General features: G+C 39.5%; 2 protein-coding genes across 2 annotated transcripts in view; one reads left to right on the forward strand and one right to left on the reverse strand.

Annotated features, from left to right (window-relative positions):
- Nucleotides 1-18,418, reverse strand: part of EMB2773 (PHD finger family protein) — a 269,544-nt gene that overhangs the window by 150,411 nt on the left and 100,715 nt on the right. Inside the window, 1 exon segment of the mRNA XM_089374269.1 lies at nucleotides 11,260-11,429. Within this exon segment, the coding sequence (XP_089230395.1) occupies nucleotides 11,260-11,429 (170 nt within the window).
- On the forward strand, nucleotides 2,150-4,676 carry LOC149242517 (uncharacterized). The gene is made up of 3 exons (XM_089461037.1): nucleotides 2,150-3,278; nucleotides 3,473-4,510; nucleotides 4,659-4,676. The coding sequence occupies exons 1-3, from the start codon at nucleotides 2,157-2,159 to the stop codon at nucleotides 4,674-4,676; spliced, it is 2,178 nt and encodes a 725-aa protein (XP_089317163.1). The 5' UTR covers nucleotides 2,150-2,156.

Genomic DNA, 18,418 nt, shown 5'->3' on the forward strand with positions numbered 1-18,418 from the left:
AGAAATTTCTAATACGGATCTGAAAAATCGTATGCGTATCAGAGAAATTTAAATACGTATTGGAAAAATCGAGGGGAAATTCAATACGTTTTTGCTTTTCGTGGCCGCCGGGAACGGATTTAATGAATCTTGGCCGACGGTCTAAATTCAATAATTTGGCAAATTGGCGGGCGTTCCAAATTCACGTTAACCCTATTAATAACTATCTTACCTATCCCTAAACGACGAGTTCTAAGTTCTAAGTTTAACTTCTGATTCCTGTGAGTGATTGCGGCCGCTGCTCAGTGTTCACAGTTTCTAAGTTTCACGTCTGGAGTGACTGGTTCCAACTTCCTGCCGGCATCGAACAAGCCTCGGCCCAGGTACACGACGCTGCACTTTGATTCTTATTGCGTATAGAGGAACGCCTTTCCAAGAGATATATCTGTATCATAGATATTCCATAGTAGTATAATACTTCGCACTGTTTAAACTTTACTAACTAGTTACGTGACACGTCTCAGAAATATATTTTATTATTTTGTTTAGATATTGCCTCAGATTTCGCTGTCTATGTTGATGTTCATTGTTTAGTCTCCAAAAGCGAGTAGCCTTGTCTACTATTTTCAATTTTGGCGATGATGCCGGCCCTACGGCCCTACCTTTGATTTGTCACAGAGATGATGCCGGCCCTACGGCCCTACCTTTGATTTGTCATATAGTGCCTTAGGGACTTCGCATATAGTGTCACTGGTCACATGAGAATCTGAGATTTGTATAAAGTTATAATTTATAAACCTCAAAGAATATTGAGTGCAAACTTCTGCCTTATTATCCACTTAAGTCTTAAGCAAGGGTTGGCAGAGATCACTTATAACTTTTGTAACTTTTCTGTTTCATCCTTTAATAGTCCTTATTCTTCTTCGTCTTGGATATAATATTATAATATGAAGTGCTTCATATTTACCGTTAATGGTATCGAATACTGCAAGCAATGACTTCGAAATGCTAGGCAACGAACATCTGTTTATATCACATGGGCATTGGCATCATTTTTATTCTATGTTGATTGCTTCTGATCTTGAATCGGCTAGTACCCTACATGAAACATCTACCTTCGATGAGATTTCTCTTGAAATGCGATGTGGCTCCAAGACTTTGCAATTTTATAAACTAGGAGAAGTGTGGACCAATACGCTTCATTCCTAAACTTTAAAGGCAATCTGCTGATATAATTTATAAATTGAAATCATGCCCCAATTTCTGTGTGAAGTTTGAACATATTTGCACTGTGTATTAATAATAAATATTATGCTTCACACTACATGCTGTCATCTAACAGGCCCAATAATATCTCCAGGACTCAGGAGTGCATCCTACTGCTGTCATACTTCTGAAACCGTGTGACAGAACTCGATCCAGGTTTCAAAATTCAGAGATATATATTATAAACTTTAAAGCCAAATCATATATGTATTATTCCCACAAAAACATAGTGTCTCTAGACTCTAGAGTCTATGCAATTAAGTTGCAATTCATGGCTCCACAAAATTTTAGTGCCTTTGTCTTCTTGATTGAGATGTGTGTTCAAAACTTCAATCAGCTCTTTGTACTATTGTAGTCCTTCAAATTTCAATCTAGCTTCTATGGAACTTGGAGTCTGGACCATTGGATCTAGCTTCATAGGATTCAAATTTCAAAATTCATATCCACATGTAGAAAATTTGAATCACAGAGATGGTTTTATTTGAGAATCTGAACCCAAACTTATTTGTTGTGGAGGCACCGACATATAGCACTGAACAGTGAAGACTGAAGTCTGAAACATTTACTGTGATATATCACCGAAGTTCTGCCTTCTTGATCTTCACTGTAACAGTGTAATCCGCTTTCTATCTCAGAAAATTATGCAGAGAATATCCCTGTGATGATTCTACTAATAATGTGCAGTTTAGAGCATGTTTAAACTTTACACTGTACAGTCTTCTAATGATTGCATTGTTCTGAACCTAATATTCTGTGTAAATAATGATTGTTCTGAACCTAAAGGCTAAACTTTAAAGCCTAATATAATATATTTGTCAATTTGTTCTGGATTCTGAACTTGAAGACTGATATAATATATTTGTCAATTTTCTTTTTTCAGTTTCAGACTTCAATGAATGTCATCATCATTCATGGCAACTTCAAGTTCAGCCATTCATGAGGCAGAGGAAGTGGCACATGACGCTGAAACAACCCAGAAATTTGATCCAAAGTCACCACTTTGGAAATATGTCACTACTGTTGGGAAGATCCAAGGAGGTGGATCATTGGCATGGGTTTGCAGTGAGTGTAAAAAGGAGTTTAAGGGGTCATACACACGGGTTAAAGCACATTTGCTTGGGTTAAGAAACCAAGGGGTTCGAATATGTAGTGGCCCACCTAAAGAGAATGGGAAAGATGGAAATGGTTTAAGCAAGGTAAAAATTGCAAAATATCAGAGAGAACAAGAAGAGGCAGATGCTAAAGCAAATGAAGCAAATCCTGTCTCCTATTTAAAACACTCAGTCTCAAAGCCTCCACTTTATTCTCATGCAAATGTTGGGTCAAAGCGGTCAAATTTGGGACCGCTTGAGAAGAGTTTTAATAATGATGCTCGAGAGATAGCAGATGCAGCTGTAGCCCAATGCAGTTATGCAAATGGCCTTCCCTTTAACCTTGTGCGATCTCCTTACTGGGCAAAGATGGTAAAGTGTTTGACTGAAGCCCCAAGAGGGTACAAGAGCCCTGGGTATGAGAAGATACGCACCACATTGTTGAGTGCTCAAAAGTTAGATTTGGAGGCTAAATTAGCCCCCATTCGTGATTCATGGCTCATTTCAGGGGTGTCCATCATTTCTGATGGATGGAAAGATCAAAGAAATAGGCCTTTGATCAATGTGATTGCTCAGAGCCCACATGGGGCAATGTTTTTGAAGGCAGTGGATTGTGAGGGGCAGGTGAAAGATTCTCAATTCATTGCTAACATCTTGATTGAAGCAATTGAATTGGTGGGGCCTGAAAATGTTGTCCAGGTAATAACTGACAATGCAACGGTGCGTAGAGCAGCAGGCCTAATTGTTGAAGGCAAATATCAGCACATTTTTTGGACCCCTTGTGCTGTGCATTCATTGAACCTCATGTTGAGCAAGTTGGGGAAGCAAATTGAGTGGATTCGAAAAATATTTGAAGAGGCAAAAGAAATTCAAGCCTTTATCACAAACCACCACATGTCCCAAGGCATCTACAGGGAATTTGCTAAGTTGGAGCTGCTTAAGGTACATATACTTAAACTTTAAAGTTTAAAGTTTATTAAATATTTGACTCTAAAATTTAAATTCAAATATCTAAATTGATGAATCATAATAGGTTATTCAATATTCAATCAAAGAATTTCAAATTTGATTCAAATTATGATTTTTGATTTTCAAATTGATTGAAATTTGAAACATTGGCAATTTGACACCTGCAGGTTGCTGAGACTCGATTTGCTTCTCACATCATAGTCTTAACAAGGCTCATGCAGGTGAAAGATGCATTACAATCAATGGTATGCAGTTCTCTTTGGAATCAATGGAGGCAATCCCAATCTGATAGAGCACAAGCAATGAAACGGTTGGTTGTTGATGACGAATGGTGGGATAAGGTGGAGTACCTCTTGGCATTTACTAAGCCAATTGTGGATTTGCTCCGTATGTTTGACACAGATATGCCTAATCTGGGAGAGGTGTATGAGGGCATTGATTCCATGATAGAGAAGATAAGGTTGGTTATAAATGCCAAGGAGAATGACCCAGATGAAATCTTTTACAGAGAAGTAAAAGATATATTGACCAAAAGGTGGAACAAGATGACCACTCCATTGCACCTTTTAGCCTATGCACTGAATCCAAAATATTATGCTGCAGAGTTGCTACGTGATCCAAAAAGAAGCGCACCAAACAAAGACCCAGAAGTCGCAGAGGGATTTAAAAATGCTTTTAGAAAGCTTTTTGTAGATCCTGAAATTGGGCTTCGGATTCGTGCACAGTTTTCTCATTTTGTGGGATCGGAGGGTTGGGGTTGTGATATTGACTGTATGCGGGACAAGAGCAGATTAAGTCCAATTGAGTGGTGGAACTTCTATGGTGGGGCACTTCCACATATCCAAAAATTGGCCATCAAGGTCTTGTCACAGGTTGCTAGTTCTTCTTCAGCAGAAAGGAACTGGAGTACATACGGCTTCATCCATTCAGTGAAGCGAAATAGATTGGGCTCTAAGAAGGCTGAGGAACTAGTGTATATTCATTCAAACCTTCGCCTTCTGTCACACAAGAGAGATGAATACAAATTTGGGCCCAACAAATTATGGGACGTGGAACCAGAGTTGCCTGACTTGGATATGACATTGAATGCCATGTCTCACATGAGTTTGTTTGATTCGGAGCCATCATTGGGAATAGGTGCATCTTCAAGTGGACATGGAAGCAATGTTCCCACTCCCAGTGCCACTTCTAGAGAGGATGTGGAAGTGGAACATTATAGTGGCATGAATGAAGACATATTTGATGATATGTAAATTTGTAATTTATGATGGTGTTTTAACTTTTAACTTTTAAACTTTTAAGTTTTGAACAACCATATGAATTATGACTTTATGAGTAATGATATTATGATAGTACGACTACCAGTCATAGTTCATTTTGAAATTTGTACTTTCATTATCATAGTATGTAGTAATTAGTATGCATTATTAATTTTGGTAATGATGGTGTTTGTGTAAGTTTGTAAATTGTAATTTGTAACTTGTCATGTTGATAACTTGATGTTTGTCATGTTGATAAACATTGTTTGAAATTTGAAACAAAAACTTGATGTCTGAGACTCTGATGATATGTTGAAACTTGAAACTTGAATCATGAATGTTAGAATAATCGTTAATGATGATGGCAATGTTGAATGTTTATTCCATATGGCATATGTTGAAAGTTTGAAACTTGAAACTTGAATTGATGATGATGATGATGAATCATCAATCATCAATCATGATAGATCATAGATAATTTAAATTTAGATTCTGAAATATGAATGGTAATATGAATTTTTTATTTTTTTTTTATATATATATATATATATATATATATATATATATATATATATATATTTTAAATTTTTATATATTTATTATGTGCCGTTTCCTGCCGTATCGTATCCAGATTTTTTGAAAATTTGCCGTATCCGTTTCAAACCCCGTACCCGTATCCGTTCCCGTATCCGTTTTTTGGTAACTTAGTAGTTTACCAACAAGAACATAGTTAGAGGCATTATGTGTGATGACTTGAACAACATTAGCCAATCCCACCTCCTCAACAATCTCATCCAATAGCTGAAAAAATAATTGTCCATCTTTTACCTTATCAGATGCATCAACTAATTTTATAAACATGGTTCCTTGTGGGCAGAAGATAAGAAAGTTTATGATGGTACAGTTTCTTTGATCAGTCCATCCATCTGACATGATGGTACATCTTGTTCTTTCCCATGAGTTTTCGAAATCTTTCAAATACTCATTAATGGAGGCAATTTCATTCTGCAAACGATACCCCCCTATCTCATGCATAGTAGGGCCTTTGAATCCTTTTCCAATAGCATGTATGGCATCAAACATAGGGCTCATAATATGATGAACGGGAAGCATTGAAGGGGATATCAACGTCATACCACCATATACATATGTAATCACAAGCAGTCCCCCTCAATTATTTCTTCCAATGGTCATTTAAAGTGGGTTGCAAAGTTCTACTAGCTTGAGGGCCATGTGCATCTGATGGAGAGGAGGGTGTGACAATGAAATAACTTTTGATATTCATATCACCCTTCTTCATTTTACCCTTGCCTTTTCTTGAATAGACTCCAAAGAGGGAGGAACATATCGGAAGGGGTTGGATGCATCAGTACAAGGGATAAAGGAAGAACCCTCAAAATCAAAATGGGAGTTGGTAGCCAGCGTTTTTTGTATATTCCTCTTCCTCCCAATTTCAGCCTAACTCTTTTTGCCTAGCCTTTTTTCTTTAAACTTCTCAAAGTTGGCTAACAAGTCCTTCCTAATCTCCCCAATTTCATCTAATTCACATGGAGCAATTTGGCCTCTAATCTCCGCCAAGTGTTTTTCAGCCTATTAATGCCCCCAGGACCATCTTTAATTTTTTTATGGCAAAATTTGCAATGGATTTGACTATCAACCATTTCAACATATGCCCACGCAGCATCCCTCACTCTAGGTGCCATTTTTTGACTTGGAAATGAATTCAAAAAATCTGAAAATGAAAACAAAAAAATAGCATTGCTTCAATGTTCATTTCTTTCACAAAAAACACTCTTTTCAATTTCCATATTTGCACATAAAAATTAATAAGCAAAAACAGGTTTTTACAAATGAAAAAAAATACCTCCACGCACAAACCCCCTCCTCAAGGTTGCTCCAAGAAACCAACTCCTCAATGTCGCTACAAATGGTTGCCCAAGAAGCTCCTCACTCTTGCTACAATGCTTGCCCAAAACTCCTCACTGCTGCTCCAAAAACAAACTCCACAACTCCTCACAAACTCTCACTCAAATGCATGAGATGGCTGTGAGGAAATGAGAGGGGTTGGGTGGGTTTTATAGGGTTTAGGAGAGGGGAATGGACCCCAAATATACTATAGACAAACTAGAAACCTATTTGGAGTCCCCAAAAGCAAAAAACTAAATAAAAAATTTTGTTTTTTTGGTTCACGGGCCGTTGTCAACCAACCCGGCCGAGTAGGCTCGGACTCGGCCGAGTATGCTCGGACTCAGCCGAGCCAGCCGAGTTATTACTCTGTGTTTCCCGTCATATGACAAGACGCACCATTTTCCACATACCATAAATCCGTGGCCATTGAACTTGCCATACAGGCAATGAGTGAGAACTCCACCTCAAAATGAGAGGAAAATTCATCTAAAATTCATCTTTCTCTACAGAGGATGCTACTTGGTCCTTTTTGGACCCTTTCTTCCTGTTAGGACATTTAGTAGTCTAATGCCCAAATTGTGGCACGAAAAACACTTAATCTTGCGAAGATGCTTCTTCTTTGTTGAAATTTCTAAGTCTAACTATTAGAAATCCTTCATGTACTTTCTTATTTATTTCTGCCTACTTCTTCTTAACGAGTTATTTACCATGTAAATAGTGAAAATAAATACAAGTACATGCTCAACGCATTACACATCATCAACTGAAGGAAATTAAAGCACACAAGTGACACCGTTGTTTTTGGACTAATATTCTCGGAAAAACTCAATGCGGGAAAACTGGTGCAGCTATATGAGGGTTTTATTATTAAGCAGTTTCAAAATACAATCTGGGTGTCAAACCGGCTCACCCTAGAGAGAATGATCTCGGCAGTAGTGCCTCTCATTTGGAGACAGATATTCCAGCTAAAACCCCGAAAGATCAATCCTATGGCTCTCAACTCCAGTCTGCCCCACGAAATCTCCAGCATCTGCCTCTAGGGACTGCGTCAACCTCTTTGGCCCAGCGCCACCCCAACTCGCCCTGTGTCAACCTCTGGAGGCACTACATCAGCCTCTAGAGACTATGCATCACCCACGCTGACTCTCTCTGGCATTGCGCAGCCCCTAGTTGCCTCTGCGTGGGCTCTCACTGGCTCCACGTGCCCTCTAATTGGCTCTACGTCCCTCTCTCCCGACTTCTGCGTTGGTGCTTCCAGTGCTCTCTCTCTCTCTTTGCTTCTGTATTCACTGCCCCTCAGCTGCAACACTCCTTCGATTTCCTCAGCAAGCCCTGCCCCAAAAAATCGAATTTTTTATCAACTCAGTGTATTCTCCAAGTGACCCTCAAGCCTCCTCTTATACTTTTCTCGTTGACAATTCAACGGCCGAGCTTAAGTCCCTAATCAACGGCTAAGATTAGATCTGGCTTGATCCATGACTTTTGGACCATTCTAACTCAGTGTTATATTAATTCACATTAATATATTATTTTCACTAAGTTTAGACTTAGGGACTCCATTAAAAATATTAATTATCTTAATATCTCCCAAAATGTTTAGAATCTGCCCAAACCATTTATGGGTATTGGAGATCTCATGTGCTTTAGCCTCTCCAACAATTTTCGTGGCTAGAGCACATCCGATGCTACCCAAAATCAACATTCTTCTCACCCTTGGACCTCAACTCACCACCACCACTACTCTTTTTACACTTGGACTTAGTCCTTTGCTGGCTAGATCGAAATTTTCTTCATCTTCCTCGCTTTTAACACGAGATGTAGCTTGATCCTCTCTACGAATCTCCTCGTGGACACAATCACCCCACAAATGTTCCCAATCTAGAAGGTTTTCTTAGGCACATATCCCATCCGTGAAGGCTTGAAACAACTTGGTGAAACCTAATTGAGCAAAATTCACCAAATCTCTATCTGGAACTATCTCACTCACACCAACCATCCTTAAACTTAGAAAACTTAGTGAGGTAAGAAACCATATAATCTGACTTGGATATTTTAATGCTTTTGAGCTTATCTTTCAATACCAACTTTCTAGCCTCGCTCGACCCCTAATAGAGACCAATGATGACAATCCACATTCCTTTAGTTTTCTTCTTCCCATTCAAGTGGGGGATAATGTGGTCTTTGACTCCTTCTAGGACAATCATTCTTGCCTTGATATCTATTTTATTATGTTGAGCCAACAGTTGAGGATCTATTTGTACGCCTAGGACATTATCAACAAAATCCCAAACCCCTTTTCGCCAGCACTAGTGTTATCCTTTCACGCCACAAACAAGAGTTGGACGCAACGTCCATCTGTCTTCAAATCTGAGACCCCAATATGACATACTGTCAAATCAAATTGTTGAATACATATTGCACTGGTACAATCAATGCACATTGCTCAGAATCCCAAAGGCCAAATCGATCTAATAACTTGCTCCCTCTGAATCGTCGCTCCTGAAGATAAAATTTGTGCTTGCTCTTCAATCACAAACTGAGTTCTAATACCATGTTAGATTTCCTTAAAACCCAGTAAACTGATTTGTAACTTCTAAGTGTAAAAACCTAGAAATATCAACAATTAGTATTTTGGAACCTTATGTCACAAACACACTGAGTTTCTAACTTAATATGCACAGCAAAAAATAAATCAGAAGATAAACACATCAACCATAGAACACAAGATATACCCAGGAAAATCCAACTTCGGGGAAGCCCTGCAATGCTATGTGTCCTTTATTATTCTTCTTCACCAAAGGATTTTCTTCTAAAAATTACAACGTAGAACCTTCCCTTTTATCACAAGAACAACTGATCAATCCTCCAAGATGAATTGACCCCTTGTATGTGCACTAGATCTGCAAAATTCCTGAACTGATCAACTAAATTGCGCACATATGCAAGCACAAATCCTCTCCCGTGCAAGGACAAATGTGAATGGTATCACTGCACTAGGGTTGTAAGAACTCAACCTTCACTCGATTTCTTCTTTGATCCTAGATCACTATGATCTGCTGAAACCCTCACCCCTTTTTCGTTGCTCTCTCACATCTGCTAGTGCTCAACTAACTTGCCACCAACTCACTCTTTCTTGTAATTTTGGCCTCAACCCTAATCTCATTCTCAACGGCTGAGATTAAATCAAGATCAATGGTTGAGATTAAGTCATAAGTTAAGTTAGGAACTTTTACTCATTCCCAAGTCTAACTTTAGGAAATAGTTAAATAAATTAATATTCCGCTAAAGTGGTAGTCTTATGTGTTATTTTGCTAGTCTTAGCACTTAAACAATCTAGTGGCACTTTGCTGACGTATTTTTTGTTTGAAGATGGATTGCACTTGGTGTTATTTTCATCATATGCACTCTATCTGGCTTTCTATCTATCTATCTATCTATATATACATACATACAATTTTGCATATTTATGTATAATGGTTTGAAATTTGCATTCATATGGATGCACATGAATATTTATGTATTTTTTTCAAAATTTGAATATTTATGTATCTTTTGGTCAACCAGTGTTTTGGTCCGGTTTTTTTTCTGATTCCCAGTATTGGCGTCGACTAGTTTGATGATCGATCTGATTATGACAACATTGCTTCATTGTGCATTGTTCATTTTCAGTTTTAACTTTCGAGTCTTCGCTCTAGATGCTAATGACCATAGACTAAGTTTCTAACTCATCACTTTCTTACTATTTTTGAGTTTGAGTAATTTCAATTTACTATTCCAGTCTTTAGATTCTAAAATAATGAATCATGAATTTAAATCAATGTACACAATGTTTTACTACTTCTATTCCATTAAATCATTTATTATGTATGAATGTATTGCATTATTGGATTTGAATTTGAAATACAGGCACACACACATGTATACCCCCAACATTCCCCTGTTCCCCTTGAATTTCCCTAAAATATGGGAGTGATCCCACACCTTCCCCCTGTGTCTCCTTGTTCCCGCATCCCACATCGCAGAAACTGGTGGAATATGTGATAAATTTATATACCCAACACAAACTAGATAGTGCCATATAACTATAAAATGGAGGTGATATCTGAAAAACACATACTATTCAACAACAGCAACCATACCAAAAACATTATCAGCAGAGAATATGGTCTACTCAAAATATTATCAGTGGGGAATTTAGTCAGAGCTTACAAGCTAACTAATTATTTGTTCAGAATAATTTTTTTGGGCTTTTTATTAGCATACCATATCCATACCGCAGATCCATATGTACAATGTGTTTCTATACATGAACTGGCCATATGGCCGTTATTTAACTATGGCACTTAATGTTTGTGCATGGCCATTTGTTAACAATGGCACTCACATTTTGAGCATTTTTCCACGTTAGTATCATAGCTCAGTGGGGCTTCCTAAACCCCATACATCTGCCTACCTCCTAAACACTGTCATGTAGAAGAACAAAATATATAATGTTTGCAAAAGGATAATTATATTCAATCCATAAGTTGCAATAAAGTTCCCATTTAAATTTGAAATACTTTTTCTAAAACTTCCCCTAAGAAAGTCTATTTACTAATTAGATATTATATGACAATACTAAAGGCATATACAAAAGGAAATGAGAAAATGTAATAGCTTGTTATAATCCAGCACACAGAGGAAGGAAATTTCCCTGGAATAACTAGCGACCATAATTAGATTAAAGAAAAATGATAGAACAGATGATTAGAAAAAAAACTGAGATATGGAAAAGGGTGAACACTAACTTTATACAAGCATGCACAACTGTTAAGAAAGAATAGCGAACTATCAATTGTCTCAAGTCCCGTTCCAGTTCTTCCACAAAATTCTGAGGGGGTCTTCGAAGTAAAGGAAGGACTGCATCAATTACAAAAATGATACTCTGAAGTAGCTGTGCAACATCACGACTGTCAACCTGTTGAATCAAGAAAACATGATCAGATGAGTATGGGACAGTAATAATCACAATAAGATCTTTTAAATAAAGCAGAACCTTCCTATAATACGAAAAGGATCACCATAAATTATAAATCTCATTGATGATATGGAACTTGACATATCAGTCTTTAGGTATCCGGTACAGATGGAGAGGAGGCTCGGTAAATGAAGCATGGCAGGAATGGTGTCAGGAGCCCAAACCGCAAAAGCTATGGAACCTTCCAAGTCTAATTTGCTGGGCTATCTGGATAGGCAGGAATAAGTAGATTTTTAAATATCAGCTATTTAATCCTGAAAAGCTGGGAGCTTGCCTACTCGCCATATACGAGCTCATCCCAAAAGAACCATCCACGGGAACAAATTGCATGATCACGGCTGAAGTGATTGATTACCAAAAACCTTGGGCATACTTTGATGGATCTGCAAATGAGAATAGTAGCGGAGGGGGAGCCATCCTGTTCCTAAATGAAAATCATTTCTTCAAAATGAGTTTCGCCTTTGGGCCTGGTACAAATAATTTTGCTGAACTTTTCAGCTTAAAGTTACTTCTTTTATTTGCATTGGAAAAGGGGTGTGGAAAACTAAAAGTATTCGGAGACTCAAAAATCGTCATTGACTGGTTCAATCGGACAGCGCAATGTCACAGTCACACACACACTAAGAAATCTTTTGCAAGACACCTTCATGATAAAAGTACATTTTGATGACATTTCATATTCGCATATTTACAGGAAAAGAAATACCATTTCTGATCAGCTATCCAAAGAAGGTATGCAGCAGGTTCCAGGCACATTGATGATACACGAGCACAATGGGATGGATTACTATCAGTATTATCACCATCCTTTTTCTGATTTTGGCTTTCAGACAGGGCGATGGGATAGAATAAAGTTTTGAGACAGGAAATTTTTTATGACAGTTTGCAGCTACATGGGATACTATTCATACCATCTATTTATGTCTCTTTTTTGGACATTATGTACTTTTTATCTAGTTCTGAATCTCTGATACAGATGTATAAACAGTCACTTAGGTATAGATATCAGCGATCAATATGTTATGAGGACGGTATTATTATCTGATAGATGGTTTTGCAATCAAGCAGGAAAAACGGCATTCTCACAAACAAACAAAAATCGGGATATGCTTGAAAGAAACTACTAAATGTCATTTTCATTTTCTTATTACTGGAAATTATGATTTTTCCTTGCGAAAGAAAAAAAAAACTAAAAAAAAAATCACAGGTTTAAAACTTTTAGCCGAGAAAATAATTATATTCAGGTTTTTTTATCCATTCATAGATCAAATCCTGTTCACTGAAAGCTTTCAAATTTTTATTCTTGTATGTCTTTAATTTTTTGGTTAGATAAGATAAGACAGTTTTATAAGTATCCAAAAAATGACCACAAATACATCAATGGGACTGCTAAGTACATACATGTCCATTGTCAATATAACCTTGGAGAGCAAAAGCCAACCAAGATAAAAGCACATATAATCTACAAAATCAAAGACATAAGAATCAACAAACCTAGAGCAAAGTACAAAGCTGTGGTACAGAAGCAAAAATCCTGTGCCGTGCTGAGAACCACTTAGAACCAGAATCCTGGGGAGAATGACCCCAAATATGAACCCGGAAGGATGCCCAAAAGCCCCTACATAAGGCAAGGGGGGCAGGAGACCGCACCCATCTCCTAAGCCTGAAATCCCATATGTTGCTCTCCTAACGTTCAAGGCCATCAGCAAAAAACCACAAATATATCACTGAACAGAGGACCTGGAAGAAGACGTCTGTATATGTTATATGAACTGTCTCTAGATCTAAGATGACATCTCCATATGGAACTCATTTGCTGAGCACTGGTGATCACCCAAGGTATCATGGATCTAGTGGCTGATATGGTGCTAATGTCTTCCTGCCTCTTTGTGCCCTGTCTACTAGCAGCACCAGAAAAGAATATATGACATCCTAGAAGTATCCAGTCTGAGAGGAGGTGGCTAGTGTGGGCGACATCCAAGTCCAGGGTCCTCCCTCATGAACAACGCCCAGGACCATTGTTCCAAGTACTTAAAGAAAGAGGAAATGGGACTCTCAGACTCCCTGAAAAGGTAGTCAAATCGACCTCGGATCTCATAATAAAGAGGTCACTAAAAGATGATATGCTTATCCATCAGAGCAAGCTAATCTCATAGCAAATAAACCCATTTTCTGATCACAATTCTGATAAGAATCGGCCAGAAATTTAAGACGTCATCATAGTCTCATTATGATCCAAATTTTGTGAACGGAGGACTGAAACCCTTACAAGGTTTGCCCAATTCCATATCGACCTGGATTTTCAAGAAAATTGGAATTCTAGATCAACAGGAACTCTCACTTCCTATAGTTTTAATTATGGCAATCAGAAGGAAGTTTAACACAAAGAATATATAAATCCCTCCATTCAAATCTCACAAAGATGACATATAGCTGGCAGACCTTGACCACTCACCTGATATCATACCCAACTTCAATTGAAAGCTGATACAATCCAACTTGAAACTTGCCTTGTAGAATCTTAAGAAAGTATGGAACAGTTTGAGCTTGAGCATGAGATGCATGTCTTTTTGGTATGGTCCTTGTACCAATACTCCATCATTCAGCCATCTTAGCTAACCTGAGTTAATTGTTATGGGCCTACCACCCACCCCACCACCCATATGAGTCAGTTGTGGGTCCCTCAAACCCAAGGGCAAATCATCTGATAGAACAAAGCTCAAGGAATTCATTTGTGGGCCTGCCAAACCCAAAAACAAATCATCTGACAGAACAAAGTTCTGGGACTTCAAAACACAGTGGTTCGAGAGTGAGAGACAGAGAGAGAGCATGACGATCCCTCAAAAGCAACCAACAATAAAAGTTTACTTAATAGGACTACATGAAGACAATCTCATCGATATCTGTCCCACTACATACAAAGTTATATGTGATTCATATAAAAAGCACATATTAAAAGCATATTTTGTCAACTACATAACCCCAAAGACTAGGATTAGGGGCTAGATCGATGTACAGGAGTTCCATGGATGTCACTTTGACGACACTTCCAGCCTAACCAAAAGCTTTTCCATGTTTTATTTCATAGATGAATCTCGTTCTGTTACCATATAACTATATGCACAACACCAGCGAATAGAAGAAAGACATGCAACAAAAGACAAGAGAGTAACTAAGCAATTACGCGAAAGACACACTACAAAAGACAAGAGCGCAACTAAGCAATTATGAAAGGAGATTGAAATAACTGCTGCTATACACAATTACTAAATATATAGAGTATACAACTATTGGAGAGTGATCAAGTTTGAATATATCACCAATAAAAAAGAAATAAAGTGGCTCATTGTCAAATCTAGACTAGTTCACCCAAAAGAAATAGGTATAAAATTCAAAATAGAAAAGTACAAATATAATTCTTCCACAAGTATTTGATTTATTTTTTATTGGGCGTGTTGGACAAACCCATGTCCCTACTGAAAAGGAGTAGTTGAGCCAATGGAAAAAAGTTTTGTTCAAAATATAACACAAACAAACAAACAAACAAAAAAATCCATCGAAGAATCGTGGTGGAGGTCCTCCCTACCAAAAAGAGAAACTCAAAGAAGCAAATTGAAGCCAAGAAGGAGAAGCATTGATGCAGAAGAAACAATAGGTAATATACAAATAACATGGTGCAAAAAACAAGGCTGCTTGGAAGCTGGAGTGGATGTGGAAGTGGGAATGGGGAGCGACAATTTTCAGAAGCTTCCGGGTCGGGAGCGAATTAGGAGCGAATTTCATATAATATATACGTTTATATATTTTGATGCATATGTGTCAACAAAAGCATGTAGAATGATGGATTAGTTATAAAAAGCATAAAAACATGGATTAAACCATATAACATCAATCATCTAGTAGATATGGGATCATCAACACGAGCTACATAAGCATCATTTTCACATCGTGTCAAAGGGATTGCAGTTCATAGGAGGACTGAAGAGGCCGACAGAAGAAATCTGAAAAATTTGCAGCAAAAGTTGTTGTCCCGAGGGACAGCATTGTTCCAGAGCTGAAGCGGTAAGAGAAGAGGAGACGCATTGCTTAGAGGGGGAAGCAGAGGCTCACGCAGAGCCTACATCAGCGTTTCGAGCCAGGAGAGGGGCCAGCGCAGATGCAAAGAGGGGCAGATCAAGCCTACACAATGCCCGGTCATCTTTCTCAATCAAGAAGAATTGATGTTGTGCCTAGGAGGAGCAAATTAAGCCCAAGTCGTGATTGCGCAGAGCCTGAAGGGCTCAAATTCTTCAGTTGTCAGAGCTAAGGGAGTTGTACAGATTGTGATTTGAAGAACTGGTGGGACGTTGTTTCTGTCTATGCAAAATAATGTCTAAGGAGATGGAACCAAGATAGAGGGAAGCACTACCTCGACGGATTTCTGACCAAGAAATACAGATCTGAGTTGCAGTGGCAAAGGAGGATTGGAGAAGAGTGATTCGACAGTTGTCAAAAGGATTTCCAAGAGGGAAGTCGAGACTCAGAGGGAGTCTAGAAGAGGAGCAGAGATGGCAGTGAACGGATTGAGGGATTAGGACATATTGGACGGGGCTTCCAATTTTGTCATCTAGAAGGCCAAGATCCTGGCAATCCCGGATAAACGCATCAAGGACTATGCCTTGAAAATTGTAGCTATCCCAGTTGACCCAACTACTAATGAGAAGTATGAGGAGGCCGAGGCGAAGGCGAAATGCATGATCCTAAACGGGGTCAAAGATCATGTCATACCACATATTGCTAAGAAGAACACAGCAAGGGAGATGTGGGAGGACCTGACCACCTTATACCAGGGCTCTTTCGTGCAGCGGAAGATGTTGTTGGAGAATTAGCTGAGGTCATATCAGATGCAAAAGGGAGAGGAGATAGATCACTTCCTCCTCAGGTTGCAAGGAATTCGCGACCAGCTTACTTCTGTGGGGTCTACACCAGATCCAGATTTTATGGTCAGGACTGCTCTGAATGCAATCTCTGAGGATTGGGAGACGTTTGTCCAAAGCATCTTAGGCAAAGCAACTCTCTCTAGTTGGGAGGAGATGTGGGCAGCTCTTCGACGGGAAGATATCAGGAGGTTGACCAAGGCGGGGAGTAGTGGTAAGGGAGTTCGAGTCAAGAAAGAGGAGGAGGAGGATGCGGCTCTAGCATCTGTAGGACAGTAGGGGGTTCACAAGAAGAAGAAAAAGGACATCTCCAATGTCAAGTGCTTCAACTGTGGGGAGCTGGGATATTATTCATCTCAATGCCCAAGGAAGAAAGGCAAGGGAGAAGCTTTTGATTCAAAGGCATCTCCAGCTGAGGCGGAGAAAGAGGTCGAGACTAATGACGATTGTGCCATGACTGCTCATGCGCCTCTAGAGAAGAGGTGGGGAGACATCGAGCTGTAGTCAAGAGGTCTACATACTAGGAGCAAGATCCTTGAGGTGCCCAGACTCTTGGATCACATCCGACTACGGGAGCCCTTAACGACAATAGCATGAAGACAGGTGTCGAGTGCAGCAAAAGTGTAGTGGAGCGACAAGGCAGTGCTAAAGTGCAAAAGTCTATAGCAGCGCAGCAGAGGTTGCAGTAGTGCGAGAGGCATAGAGGTGTTTACAGCAATGCAATGGCAACAGAGGGAGCACAGGACAGCAACAAAGGTAGCTTCAGCATCACGAGGCTTCCAGACTGATCGGCATGTCAGTGTTTGGGGAAGTCAGTTACTTACTTCTCGGTAACTAAGTTGTAGTGCAGAAATTAGCAGTGGCAATGCTATGAGCAGCATGATGCAGCATGTTGAGAGGGAGGTGCAGTACAAATGTAGCTGTGGCAGTGGCAGTGTCATGGGCAGCAATACAAGAAGCGGCAGTGTCATGGGCAGCAATACAAGAAGCAGCAGTGCAGGGGATGTGAGGCAGCAAGCCAAAAATTAGCACAAGTACCGATGCAAAGGATCAGTGTGACATTTCTGTCATGAAGCATTACTAGAGCACATTCCATGCTAAGAGAGGGAGTGTTGATTTGGGGTAGCATAAGATGTGTTCTAGCCATGAAAATTGGTGGAGAGGCTAAGGCACATGATATCTCCAAGACCCAGAAATCGTTTGGAGAAATTCCACCCGGATGGAGAGATATTAAAATAATTAAAAGTTTTAACGAGACCCTAAGTCTAAACTTAGTCGTTGATTAGGGACTTAATCTCGATCGTTGAATCGTCAACAGGAAAAGTATAAGAGGATGCTTGAGGGTCAGTTGGAGATATACCAAGTTGATCAGTCAATTCAATTTTTTGGGGCAGGGTTTGCTGAGAAATCGAATTAGTGATCTGTTGCAGCGAGGGGCAGAGAGGCAGAGATAGTGTCGGAGAGACAGCGCAGAGGCAGTCTGGGTTGATGCAGAGGCAGCCAGAGCTGACGCAGAGGTTTGGAGGGCCAGCGGTGGGGACGCAGGAGGCTGAGAAACTGACGCAAAGCTGGCACTGGCAGACGCAAAGCTGGCACTGGCAGACGCAAAGGCTAGGAGAGCTGACGTTGGGCAGAAAGAGTTGCATTGTGGTGTTTTCGAGGGGGCAGACTGAGAGTTGAGAGGCAGACGCAGACCCATAGAGGGGGACGCAGACCCGTAGAGGGTGACACAGTTCCAGAAGATAGCTTGGAGCAGCTTTCGCTGTCCAGCTAAGGAACAGTCGAAGTTGCTATGGGACCAATCATCCGGTTGTTGATTAGCCTGAATATCTGTCTCCAGAGAAAGGTACTTCTACCAAGGAAAATCTCTGAAGGGTGAGCCATTTCCGGCACCCTAATTGTATTCAGAAAACTGCATAATAATAAAACCCTCATTTTTGTTGCACCGATTTTCCTGCATTGGGTTTGTCCGGGGACAAATGTCCAAAACTAACGGTGTAAATAGCAGTAGGG

The sequence above is a fragment of the Pinus tabuliformis genome, chromosome 8 (assembly GCF_031772625.1).
Source record: "Pinus tabuliformis cultivar Carrire ecotype Pingquan chromosome 8, CPIR1, whole genome shotgun sequence".
NCBI lineage: Eukaryota > Viridiplantae > Streptophyta > Pinopsida > Pinales > Pinaceae > Pinus > Pinus tabuliformis.